Source organism: Harpegnathos saltator, unplaced genomic scaffold, assembly GCF_003227715.2.
Source record: "Harpegnathos saltator strain DR-91 unplaced genomic scaffold, Hsal_v8.6 scaffold133, whole genome shotgun sequence".
NCBI classification, from domain to species: domain Eukaryota; kingdom Metazoa; phylum Arthropoda; class Insecta; order Hymenoptera; family Formicidae; genus Harpegnathos; species Harpegnathos saltator.
Window position 1 is genome coordinate 1,024,131 of NW_020229910.1, and position 13,254 is coordinate 1,037,384.

General features: G+C 48.1%; 2 protein-coding genes across 2 annotated transcripts; one reads left to right on the forward strand and one right to left on the reverse strand.

Moving 5' to 3' along the window:
- Positions 1 to 1,026: 1,026 nt before the first annotated feature.
- CPR17 (cuticular protein 17) lies at positions 1,027 to 5,641 on the forward strand. The gene is made up of 2 exons (XM_011140340.3): positions 1,027 to 1,284; positions 5,049 to 5,641. The coding sequence occupies exons 1-2, from the start codon at positions 1,273 to 1,275 to the stop codon at positions 5,499 to 5,501; spliced, it is 465 nt and encodes a 154-aa protein (XP_011138642.1). The 5' UTR covers positions 1,027 to 1,272; the 3' UTR covers positions 5,502 to 5,641.
- Positions 5,642 to 7,723: 2,082 nt separating this feature from the next.
- LOC105182695 (flexible cuticle protein 12) lies at positions 7,724 to 9,839 on the reverse strand. Its single transcript, XM_011140342.2, has 2 exons — positions 9,714 to 9,839; positions 7,724 to 8,399 (listed from the first exon to the last, which is right to left on the reverse strand). The coding sequence occupies exons 1-2, from the start codon at positions 9,723 to 9,725 to the stop codon at positions 8,016 to 8,018; spliced, it is 396 nt and encodes a 131-aa protein (XP_011138644.1). The 5' UTR covers positions 9,726 to 9,839; the 3' UTR covers positions 7,724 to 8,015.
- Positions 9,840 to 13,254: the final 3,415 nt, after the last annotated feature.

A 13,254-nucleotide genomic window follows, 5' to 3' on the forward strand; every position in this document is an offset into this window, starting at 1 on the left:
TGGCGTTTCGGTGTCTCTCAACTGTAGGAAGAATCGCCGGTGAAGCCTTTACGTTTAATGAGCTGAGAAACTCAGTGATGATCTCCAGTCACTCGCACCGCACAGGTGAGAGCAGGCATAATATAATCAAAGAAATATATATAATGTAATAATTTTTTATACATGTTATAATTTCTGTATTATATGAAATAATATATAACATAACATAAAATGACACGATATGACATAACAAGGTACGCCATGATACGTCACATGATACGATAACGTAAAAAGATCATCTTTCACATAACTTTTGCATCATCGCGAAACGCGTTGCCGCGCGTCCACGTGTAAGTGCATCTCAACTCGCATCTCGGCTCTGCCGATTGCGAGTGCCCAGCTGTCCGGCGGCCATGATGTCGCGCGTGAAGCTGAAGGGACCACGTCCGTAGACGACGACGAGCTGTCTCTCCCGAAAAGGCAATCAATCATTCCCTCATCAGTAAGTGCTCTCATGCCCGGTGCAGCCGGCGCGTCGCGGCTCTTCGGCGAGTCCGAGGGAGAACGATCTCGAATCCTCTCGCGTCGATCCGATCGCGGCGAACCGAAAAGAGGAGAGAAGTCACATCGCCGTGTGCGACCGCGCGCGTTGCGCAAGATCGCCGTCTCGTGCGTCATTACGTAAGGGCGAAAACTCCAGGCCGCCGAGCGGCCGTCGCCCGGTCGACGAGGAAGCTCCCGGCTGAGGAGTCGCCGACTCGACGACGACTCGCCGTCGGCGAGCAGCCGGTGCTGCTCGCTCGCAGCAGCAGCGACGACCGGACGACGCCGGCCGGCCGGTGGAGGCCGCCGCGCGCGCGCGACTCGGGGGGAGCGTCGACGAAAGCGGGGGTGTCGCTGCCTCCGGAGCCTCCGCCTTCGCCGGCCTGCTCCCGATCCCCGAGCTCTAGAGGGAGCGACGCAGGCCGCGCCGAAATAAACTTTCCCGGGTTATGTAAAGCGGCCGATACCTCCGCTTCGTGGACTCCGCCGGTATAAAGGTCGGCTCTGCCCCCAGCGGTCCAAGAGTTGCTCGCGAACTTCACGTCGGCAACCATCGAGAGAGCCGAGCGAGAGAAAGAGAGAGACGCTCTACATGTGACGCTGCCTTGGTGCCAGCCTCGTCCACCTTCCAACGTCACAACGTGCCGCACCGCTCCGTTCTAAAGAGTCTTGCTTTCTCAGGCGCGTGCAGAAACGCGTGTTCCTCGTGTCGCCGTCGTAGTCGTTAGTCAGCGTCGTCGAGCCGGCATCATGCGTGCCCTGGTAAGTGGTGCCTCTCTTGGTCGTGGCTTTACTCGTCTCTGTTTCCTCGCGAGTTCACGTCGCAGCTCCGCTCCGTCGTGTCGCAGCGAGTTGCGTCAGCCGAGAAAACAGTTTGCGCTAAAGACAAGAAACGAACTGTTCGAGCGAGGGGCGGGAGGGGGATTTGATGACGGGGAATGGACAAGTTCGTAACGCTTTGTTTTTAGTCTTGTTTCCCGTTGCTTTTCACTCCGCGCCGAGTCGACATCGGCGCGGTGCACTCGCCTCTTTACGACGATCGGCGAACGCGATCGAACGAAAGCTTCAACTTGGTTACGTGCGCGACTTGGCCGCCACCGAAGTAACTCTCTTAGTAACTCTCTTAGGCGGGGGTTGCGATCCCGCGAAATCAAATCGCCGCCCTGGTGGCAAAAGTCGCCTCTCGAGTCGGGCGCTCGATCGCGGGAGAAAAAGGAGAATACGTACTTTACGCGAGGGAAAGGGACAACACTCCTTCCCGCTCTAACGGATGTGCAGCGGCACAACTTTCGCGGTAACGTATGCATGAATATAAGTTGTAATTTTATGGGGACTGTTTTGCGAGAGAAGCTTTTACGTGTAGCGCGCCCGGATAAAGTATGATGCGCCATCACGCTCTGATAATTTTACGAGCTTTATGTATCTGGGACACTCGGGGAAATACATAAATTACAGCCGGGTATAAAATGTGTGCCTGCATACGTGCATATACACGCACGCACGCACGCACGCACACATACACACACACACACACACACATATATATAATATGTAATATCGCGCACGATATCAAGCATTATTAGCAAGTTTCGACAATGCAGGCGGAAGGAGAGGGGGCGGGGAAGAAAGAGAATAGATTAGCTCGTGCTTACGCACACGATATCACCGTTATTAATACGCGCGTTTCCGAATTGACAATATTACCAACTGACAATACACTTTATTCGCGCCATTCAAAAGTCATTTATAAATGGCCGTGTTATTTCGCCCGGTTTGTATAATAAATCAACCCCGATAAAAACGCGCACGCGCAATAATTTTCCTTCGCGACACGAAAACCTTTCGCGTCGCGAAAGAGCGAAAAACAACACGGGAGAAAAAAGAAAGGGCGGGGGAATAATAAAATGCGCTCGATATTCCCACATATATTTCCGCATTAGTCATATTCCATATATTGAATTTCCATGAACGATAAACGCGTCCGATTTCTCCGCGTCGCGGACGTTGAAATTGGTCACGCGTACATATTCATAAACGGCCGTGCGTGATTTAGCGTTACGTGTGCGATAGGGCTATTTATCACCGTATGAAAGTTACGTGGCGCAAAACGACCATTACGACGTTGCATAATCTATTAAATTACGTAACCTATTAAATTTGCAAAACTGACATAACTCAATGGCCTGCGACCGCGCACATTGTTGTACGGCGTTGCGCGACGACGGGCTACGCCGCTGCCATCGTCGGGTTGCCCGCCGCGAGAACCGACCGCATACGTTGATTTGCATATACATATATTTTCTAATTGTCTACTTTCTCGCGTAGAAAGCACATCAGGCCGGCCGGCCGGCCGGCTGGCCAGTTCGAGTCCCATCTGTTCGATATTCGATATTCGCCGGTGGCGTTAAAACTCGTCGACGGAGTATCATCGCGAACCGCGCTGCTTTCTCACGCTGATGCTGACAAGCTTGTTAGCCTCTTCGAGTCCGTTGTGACAGCACGATCAAATTAGCGGTCGAATAATGATCAAGTAACAGATAAGGATCGAGAACGAGACTCGTGTGAAAAGCGTCTCGAGAAGCGAAGATGCGAGGATTGCCGACGAACGGCTCGTGATTTGAGGAGTTTGAGAGGTATTACGAGTTAATATGCTGAGTTCAACAGATATTAAAGTAATTTTGCGTGTTATAATTTTCATGAGCTTTCATGATGAATACACATTCTCCAGACTTGTAATTTATCGTTGAAGAGGCCGCGAGCAATTGGCACCGAGACGTTCATTATTTGTTAAATATTTCAATTTTATATCCGATTATATTGCATTTATACAGGGCGTCTGGGATCTTTCGGAAGCGAAAAATTGTGAAGATTAATCAGATCAAACTGTGAAAAAAAGTTATTAATGATTGAAAATGATCACATCTAGAGGTTCTTTTAATGGATAACTTGAAATTTTACGTACTTATTTGCAAAATGGTAAAGGACCTTTTTGTTCAGAATGACCCAATCTACAATTATATAACAGCTATTGTGTCTAGCGATAGATATATAAGTATATTGAACTTTGAATTCTGAATCTTGTATCCGTCGCTAGACACAATAGCCGACATATAATTTTAGATTAGGTTATTCCGAACAAAAAAGTCCTCTACCATTTTGCAAATAAGTGTGAAAATCATCAAGTTATCAATTAAAAGAACTTCTGATGTGGCCATTTTCAATTATATATAACAGTTTAATAACTTAACAACTATTGCAATTTTTGCAAAATGCTACTTGACTGTTCTTCTCAATGATTTTATCTGATTAATCTTCACAATTTTTTGTCTCCAAAAGATCCCGGACACCCTATATATCTATATTTCCCTATTATATAAAACTGTTCCAATGCCCAGCGACGAGTCGTGAGTACGAAAGTAACGATTTATTTCCGCACTCGATGCGTCGGAGAAACCATACATCTTCTTCGGTATCGCTGTCGATTAATTTCGAATATTTACAATCGACATTGGCGCTTCTGAAGAAAGCATCGCCGGCGCGCGGATCGCGCGCGCGCGTGTTCACACGTCGGCGGCCGCGCGGTCGTTCGCATCGAGCCCGGTGAACGGTGGACGACGAGCCGCGCCGGTTAAATCGGGACGGAGAGCGAGAATCGGTCTCGGACAGCGGACGCTAATCGAAGACTATCGTTATGGGAAAAAGTCACGTTCGTGAGCAATGTAATGCGGCGTCATTAGCGCGCGCGCACGGTCCCCCCGCTGCCCTCTCCTGCCGTTCCCTTTGCCGTAGCGCAATGAGCGTATCGTGACCCACCTACCAACACATTCATCTTGTCCTGACCTTTCGCGGGGAAAGGTATCTCTGGCGGCTTTATGGGACAAACATGACGAAGATCAAAAGCACAGGCCGTGTGTAGAGTCGCGCCGTCGCCGTAGATCGCGTCTCCTCGAGCGAGACGTTCCGAGCGCGGCTGTGTAACCTTTCGGTGTCCTGTGCTCCTGGCCGGATACCAATCGTCCCGATTACCCCTTTCAACCTGTCCATTGCGCGATATCCGCGAGAGATAAGACGAGCCGGCTATTTTTAACGAGACCTCTGCGTCTCCGTCGCGAATTTAATGAGGTAGTAAATTTAATGAGGAATAAAATGTTGATCGCGCGGAGTGCACAAGTGTATTTATTATTGATCGATCATACGTACGAGTACCAAAATCGTGAAGGACACCCGGTGCCAGTAGTTGCGAAAATTCCGAAAATTCGATGAGCAATTCGATGAATTCGATTGACATTTACAACTTGATTTTCTGCTGGAGACTCAGCTTTTAGCTCGAAAATGCTGATCCAGTCTCGGGACAATCGGATGTAAATCCGACACGACAATAAGCAACACCGCGAATAGATCCTCGAATCAATCAATGCAACGAAAGTAGTGTAGCGACCTTTTAGTCTCGGATAAACGACGAGTAAACAGAAATTTTAGAGAAAAAAAAGAGCTGAGCAATTGACGACGCAACTCGCGTGTTCCAGTTGTTGGTGGCCCTGTTCGGACTCGCCCACGGCCAAGGAGACTACTTCCAGGTGCCGGAGAAGGTCCTAAGCGAGTCGCGGGATCTCGGCGACAACCGCGGTCATTACTCGTTCTCCTACGAGACGGAGGGTGGCATACTGCAGAAAGAGACCGGCAGCCGCAAGTACGCCGGCACCTCCGACGAGACGCAGCTGATCCAAGGCTCGGTGCAGTACAACGCGCCGGACGGCACCCCGATCGCCATGAGCTGGACCGCCGACGAGTACGGCACCCAGGTGTCCGGCACCCACATCCCGACGCCGCCGCCGATCCCGCCAGCGATCCAGCGCGCCCTCGAGTGGATCTCCAAACAGCCCAGCACCCCGGAGCCGATCGAGAAGGACAATCCGACGCCGAACGCGGTGCCCCGCGACAGTCGCCAGTACCAATTTATTCCGAATAAACGAAACTGAGATGTAACTCATGCCGAGTAAAAAAGGAAAAGAAAGAAAGAAAGAAAAGAAAGGAAGGTCCCGCAGCCGCGGTGGCCTTTCCCTCCCAGCGACCCTTCGCACTCTCTCTCTCTCTCTCTCTCTCTCTCTCTCTCTCTCTCTCTCTCTCTCTCTCTCTCTCTCTCATTCTCTCTCTCTCTCACTCTCTCTCTCTCTTGCCATTCCACGCAATGTGACGTGCAATAAATTTGTATTTTTATAGAAAACAATACCGAGGAGAGTGTCTCAATCGTGTTATTCAGTCGAGGTCGCGTTGTTTCTCACGCGCGATAGATTTTTATACAAGGAAAAGAAGGGAGGAAGATTGTTTTTCAATCGTGTTCTCGAATCGGCTGTGGCGAAGGTCGCGTTGCTTCTCATGTATTAGTGGGTAGCCGACGTCAGTCGGAAGGTGATTGGGGAAAGCCAGGAACGAGCGGACATTCCGCCGTTTCTGCGTGCGTTCCGAGTAGTTTGTGCGCATGATCTCGCAATTTTATAAATAAATGTAAAGATTGTCTTTTTGTATCCTGTGAGTATCTTTGTTCTCGTTGTTGCGGCCGCGTTTCTTGTTGTCGTTATTTGGAGTCAGATGAATCAATCGAGTGAATTGATTAAGTGTATACCATTTAAATGTTACATGAATGATGAAGAAGGTAAGTAGAAAGGTACCACACTTTATCAAAAAAAAAAGTGAAACTTCGTTGTACAAGTTCATAAAAATTTCTCATTAGGCTAAAAACATCGCGGCGGAGCTTTACGAGTTTTCAAATTGGTTCAAAAAGCAGCGTTCGTTAGTTTGGATTTAAATTACAAATTTTTCGTATCTGACGTTGGAAATTTAGATTTAGAGTGATTTCGAATGAAAAATTTATGTATAAAGATATTTATACGTAATATTTTGGATTGTATGATAAGCAATTTCGAATGTTTCAAACGAAATGTAACAATTGCATTTTTATGTCGTTGTAATCTTCTGAAACAGTGTCTGTGCAAAGGATAATAAAAAATCGCAGATTAAAACAGTGCATGTGTCATAAAATTATAATGATATGGTACCATTTCATTTTATCTGAAAAGTTACTGAAATTACTTATTATACGGTCGAATAGTTTTAAGTTTCCAGACTCGTAACATTTTTTGAATAAAAAAAAAATGTTGAATAACATTGATGAGGCATCCTTGGAAGAAAAGTGTAACGAAGTAAAATTCTTTCAACGCGAGAAATGACCATCTGCTCGTTCGTCGTCGTGAACAGATCCTTGAAAAACTCGGCGAGTCCTTTAATGAGCACGTTATTATACGTGTCGAATATCACGCGACGGCTAATCGATAGGGACACTTTTCGATTGGACCCTGCCATATCGCAAGGATTAAAGGCTATTTATATTGCACGTTGATATTGTTGAATTTGGGCCGCAAATACATAAATGCGCGAGAGATCTATCGGGATTTCTCGATATTTAATACAATGTGGACAGCAATGACGCATCTTTTCACACGTCGTGCGTTATCACGATTCGCTGATGCGAATGTTGTCCTCGTCAGCATTGCGCAAGCGATGCGTAGCTGTGTAATAGCTTGTTTTTGTCAATTAAATTCCGCGGTTCCTCCGAGAGGGCGCTTTCCTCTCCTCCGAAGCTCGAACACGAGAAACTGCTCCGTCGTCGTTTTGTCCGCGAGATTTGTGTGTCGACACCTTTCCAGGTGCTCGAAGGATGGCGAAATCGATATCCGCAATCGAACGACATCGATGCGACCATTCGTTCGCTCGTTCGACGATACGTACGAGCTGCGCCGTCGCCGCGTCTCTATAAAGCGACGGATCATAAAGGAAGTTCTCCTTGCGGCGCGGCGTTCGCGCGCGAAGAAATTCGCGAGTGCCGAACTTTCCCGCAACTTTACAGCGCTCTCGGGCGCTCTTATCGCCTCGTTAATCGCCGTCGCTCGTTAAAAGTACCGTAAACGCTACAATTAACGCAACCGAGTTCACGCCACTGTCCACCCGTCTATCCGCGTTTCGCCCTCGGACGAACTACCGAACGAATAAGCGAACGCCGATCCAACACACAGTTTGCATATTGATTGGAATTTATTTACAGCATATCACCGAAAATATTGCCCGTGTACAGATATTGCATAAAAGTAGAGGCAGAGAGAGAGAGAGAGAGAGAGAGAGAGAGAGAGGCAGAGAGAGAGAGAGAGAGAGAGAGAGAGAGAGAGAGAGAGAGAGAGAGAGAGAGAGAGATACACACAGAAAGGAAAAAAAATATTACAGATTCGAGCGCAGCAACGTATCGCAGAACTTTGTCCAGCTGCCAGGGGAGGACGGACACGAGCCCCAAGACTCGTCATCTACGCGGACATCGAGATCTTCGTCGATCACACGCGATCGGGTTCGCGCTCGACCGTTCCCGATCTCACTTCCTCCCCCGAGACTCTCCTCGTCTTCGATTCTTCATCCGTCTATCCGTCGAACAAACGTCGTCCTGTCCCTTAGTGCGAATCATTCTCCTCGGGGTGCTCGGCGATGTACTTGAGGGCCTTCTGGATCAGGGGCGGTACCTGGGGCAGGTGAGCGCCCTCCGGTTGGAACCCGTTCTCGTTGGCCACGTACGTCACCTGGTACACTTGACCGTCGTCGCCGGTGTAGCTGAAGCTGCCCCGGGCTTCGATGGCCTCCTCGTCGGTGCCTGCGTGATTGAGGTGGCCCTCCTCCTCGGCCTGGATGCCGTTACCGGTCTCGTAGCTGTAGCTGTAGGAGCCGTCGGGACTCGGTCCAGTGTGGGACAACTTGACGATGGGGACCGGCGGGGTATGGTCAACGGGCGGAGCCGTCAACGCCGCCGTCACCGCCACGAGAGCGAACAAAGCGATTGCCTAGGAATGCGGAAAAGCGTGAGGTCCTCTCTAAGGTCAACTTGTTTCGATGAATTCGTCTGTTAGAGGGAGAGAGAGAAAGAGAGAGAAAGCATGTCGAGACGTCGATGATAAAAGTCACCTGAAGCTGAAGTAGTTGATTTTTGTTGTTAACCGACACGATTGTCTCTACTCGTCGTCAAGCTGTCACGTTGGTATCGCAGTTTACTTATATTTTATATGATTCGATGGTACATGTGACGTACCTTTCTTCTCGACGAGTTTCGTTGTGGAGGAAATTTGCGACGACTCTGGGAATTTGCACTCGTCCGAAAGTTAATCGAGAGGATCAATGCGTCGCGATTTTGTCGAGACTGAATGCCTTGACATTGATCTCGGATTTGTTAAAGAAGTTTTCTGTCTGAATGAGAGGCCCGAGTGAGGGCAGATTCTGTGATTTAAATGAGCTCATGTGGGAATATTACGCGGCAACATTTGTACCTGCTGGCTCGTATTGGCCTTGATAGCTTATATTTATATTTAATTTCTTCCGAGAACACAAGTTACTTTCTGTTTTATCTATTTATCGTTAGCAACGGCCAATCACAGTCAGCACGTAGCGACTGGATGTGCACTCAGATATCGTGAATGTCAATTACTCGAGAGAAAACGGCAAACAACGTCGTAATCATTATTACCCTTTTCGCGTGTGAATTTCTACTTTACGTTGCGAATATCACAATTGAGAAGATTGCAGTCTTCGTCGCCGTTTCCTCGAGTAATCAATATAATTATGAATTAATACAAACAATTACGGAGTTATGAATGATTATATAACGTGAGAACGTCCAGGCGCAATATGAGGACGGCTCGAGAGCCGTCCTCTAGAGACTGAAATTCCAATGAATGTTCGAATGTTTGTCGCCTGATGCGCATCAACCGGTTAAATTTGTCGGCGGAGACCGTATCGATCGTGCACTCCGTGGCAAGTTTTACAAGCGCTCACACATTGAGCAGTTATTTAACGAGGCATCAGAAATGATCCTATTAACGACACAAATGTACAGTTTTGAGCACTGAGAGAGAGAGAGAGAGAGAGAGAGAGAGAGAGAGAGAGGTCCTCCTCTCAGAGGATCTCTCTCTCTTTCTCGTTTTCGGCTAACGTGAGAATTGACAGTACACGATTGTCCGAGAGTCACTCGCTTTCGCGTCACGAAGCCACTCGCATTGCAAGAGAGAAGAAAGAGTGACAATCGACGGTCGTACAGGTGTCTCTCATCTCCGTCGCGTTACGCAACGAGCTCTGTGATTTTCGCACGAGAAACTGGAACTCACCAAATAGTTCATGTTGAAAAATAGATATTATTTGTGCTAGCTGCTGCTCGGAAGCTTCTCACTGCACTGACTTAAGATCTCGTGCACGCCTTCCGCTTTATATATCCTCCATCCGAAGATTCGGGGACCTTCTGCTAAGGTGATACCTTATTTAGCCCCCCTCCGTCCCCCGCAGGCCCCGGTCCCATCCTCCCACTCCGATTGAGCTACAGCGGACGGTCCAAAATTTGCGGATGAACGCGCGTACGCACACACTCTTGCAGGACCCCTCGTGTCCTCGGGAGGACTTCAAATCTGAGGTCACGCCACGGTGCCTAAAATCGCGAAAGGTCGTCGTCTGAATTTAGCCAAGCTGGCCACTCGCTCGTTTCGGGGGATCTCCGATCGTTACGGAGATGTGACGATATTAAATGTGCGGCTACTTGCAAATAAAATGAAACCGGCCGTGCGCTTGTGTATTCGGCAACGGCCGAAAATCGCGACGGCGCCGGCCGCGTTGATTCCGTTTCTTCCCTCCTCATCTTTCTTACTCTTTTTCTTTCTCCTTTAAGGGCGCTCGCGAAGACGCGTCCGTGTGCTCCACTTAACGCGGATACGCGACACCATAGAGAAGTCTGTTCTCTCCGGCTGGACCGCAGCGCTGGAACTTTTTGTTCCTTTTGTCTTCAACGACGGATTACACACCCGTTTTACTCTGACACTCCAAGACACGGAGTCGCAAAAAATTGAGATCGTCTTAGAGTTTGCTGCTTTCGGACGAATTTCGGAGGGAATGAAAACCCTGAGATTATCTCTCTTCACGATTTTCCTCCGTAATTCATCGAATAGTATTCCTGTCTTTCTCTCGCTCTCTCTCTCTCTCTCTCTCTCTCTCTCTTTTCCTCCGCAAAAAGATACAATCTGATGCAGCTGAGAAAGGCGGACGGAAAACGTATGCACGGTATCGGGGAATTTTTGCATTTCCGGTTAATAAACGCGCGACCTCGTTTGCTCGCCGTGCGTTTATTCTTATCGATCGTCGCGATTTGCATTCGGAAGCTCCATGTGACGCACTGCGCTAATCTCGCGCACGGTGCATTTTGATTATCGTAAGCACTGTCTGTTTACAGGAGGGAGGGAGGAAGCGAGAGAGAGAGAGAGAGAGAGAGAGAGAGAGAGAGAGAGAGACAGAGAGAGACAGAGAGAGACAGAGAGACAGAGAGACAGAGAGATACGCTTCGAATTTCGCTTCGAAAAATCCGGCGATTTTTCGGGAAATGACGATGGTGGACGTAAAAAGAAGAAAGAGAAAAAAGAAGAACACCGAATTATTTCACTCATTACCACCAATCGGCGCTCGCTCTTTCCTCTATTCGGCTTTTTAATTCAACCGCGCCGACGTAAGAGATTATACATGCATGCGAAATAATATGCGACAACGCGCACGTTTCAATCATCATTTCGATTCAATCATCGTCGATTTCGCAACGCGGAGAATCACACAGCTGCGCTTTCGTGCAATTTTTAAATGGCTGTTGCCAAATCCATTTCACCCTGAGCGGCGATAAAAATGTCGGGGACGATTCGGCGATCCGCGGTAGAAAGGTGTTTAAAATGTGGGCCGTAACTCAACGTGCTTCTAGGTAAAACATCGAGATAAGAGAACGAAGGTAAAAGAAGAAGTAAAAATCGATTTGCAATACTTTGCCGAGCGAGGAGAGCCGTGACCGAGAATTAACATTCAGGGGCGATTCCGCGCGTTGCGTCAGTGTTTTCTATTATTTTTATCTTCGGACAACAAGAACTTCGCTTCGCCACACCGCTACAATCGATCTCTTTGAGCGACGAATGATCGTTTCCACCCGCGAATTTCGCGCGTTCGTCGTCCCGTCAGATTACGATTAACGGAGAGTAATCTCAACGGACGTTTCTGGAGAGGAATCCGCTCGGAAAGCGACTCTTTCCTCATTATGCGTGGTTATTTCTATCTTCTTTTTTTTTTTTTTACAAGAATGCAGAAAAGAGGAGGATTCGCGCGCATAACTGCCGCTATAAACGGATGAAGTCACGGTGGAATTTTTTTTCTCCTTCGACGCCGTAAGAAGATGCAGCCAGGTACGACGACGATGATGATGATGATGAACGTGTCATTGGAATGTAGAAAAAGTCAGATACACGTGTTATAAAGGACAAGGTGCGATCACATCGCGCAGATATCCACATATTCATGATATGTTAAAGCGCCCCATGTGAGACGCGCGATTAATGTAATCCAGCGCAATCGACTTGCCCGTTGGACCGTCATCGCCGGCGGACGTTCATTAATTGTCGCGTACTCGTGCCCCCGGAATCCTGCCCGGGCCCCGGGAAGTACTCGTCGGCGAGCGTCTCACGGATCGTGTCGTCAGCATGAGCAGCCGCGTCTCGTAAGTACCGCTAATTTTCTCGCGCAGCCGAGTATCATCGCCTCTTCTTGCTACAGCCGCGCGATAGAGAGCGAAGGAGGTCATTAGGTCTGTCAAAACTGCCTACCCGGCCTGCCTGCCTGCCACAGTTTGCAAGTGTGAATACGCCTGGTCACTGTTTACAGATCGTTCGGCGCCGAACGGCATTATCTCCACGGCGTGAATTTTCATGGCCGAACGGCTCGCAAAATAAGCCAGCCGGCGTAGCAGGAAGTGGCCGCTCGCTGTCGAATGCAAATGCGACCCGTATATATTTATTTCGCTGGGAATAACAATGCTGAATACGGTAAAAAATATATGCGCGAGCGCGTTTAACATTTTTCACGCGATCCCGCTTAATATCCCTTATCGCGTCGCGTCGCGTCGCCTCTCGTTCCCGATTGTCATCATTAGCATTATCCGCGAGTTTTGCTCGCCGGCGTATGCGACGTCACGGAATCGAAGTTTCCGCTCGATAACGGCGCGCGTTAGACACGGGGAGGGGGAGGCAGCGAAAGGGAGAGAGTTGCGTAAAAAAAAAAGAAAAAAAAGAAAAAAGCGTAATGAAGAAATGGTCGATTGTGTTGCTCGTCACGAGAAGGCACACGAGTCTCTGATTAAAGTCCGCGAATTCGTCGTGCGGTCGAAAGGATCGAATATAATGAGAGATTAACGCAATACCTGCGAATCGTGTGGTCATCGCTTATGGCGATTTTTAAATCGATTCATTAATAAATATTATTATCGCGCTTGACGCGCTTACTTATTCATGAATTTATACGTGTCTGCGTTTATTTCGCTCGCTTATTTATTCACTCGTGTATATTTGATGCACCTCTTTATTTATTAATTCTACTTGTAGGTATTTATCCATTACTTTGCCAAATGTGATTGTTAATTGCGTATTGGATCTTGGTCTAATTCATTTGCTCGCGCACTTGTCTCTAGCTTAATGTTTTATGCAATTTCGTTTATTATATTTATTTTTAATCCTCCGCTACGTCCATTTTCCTTGCCATGTTTCGTTCCCTCCTTGTGCGTCCTGTGTACGTCCTTTTTATATAATTAAAGGGTACTTTCCCGTTAATAAATATTATCGTTATTATTGTGTAAATGAA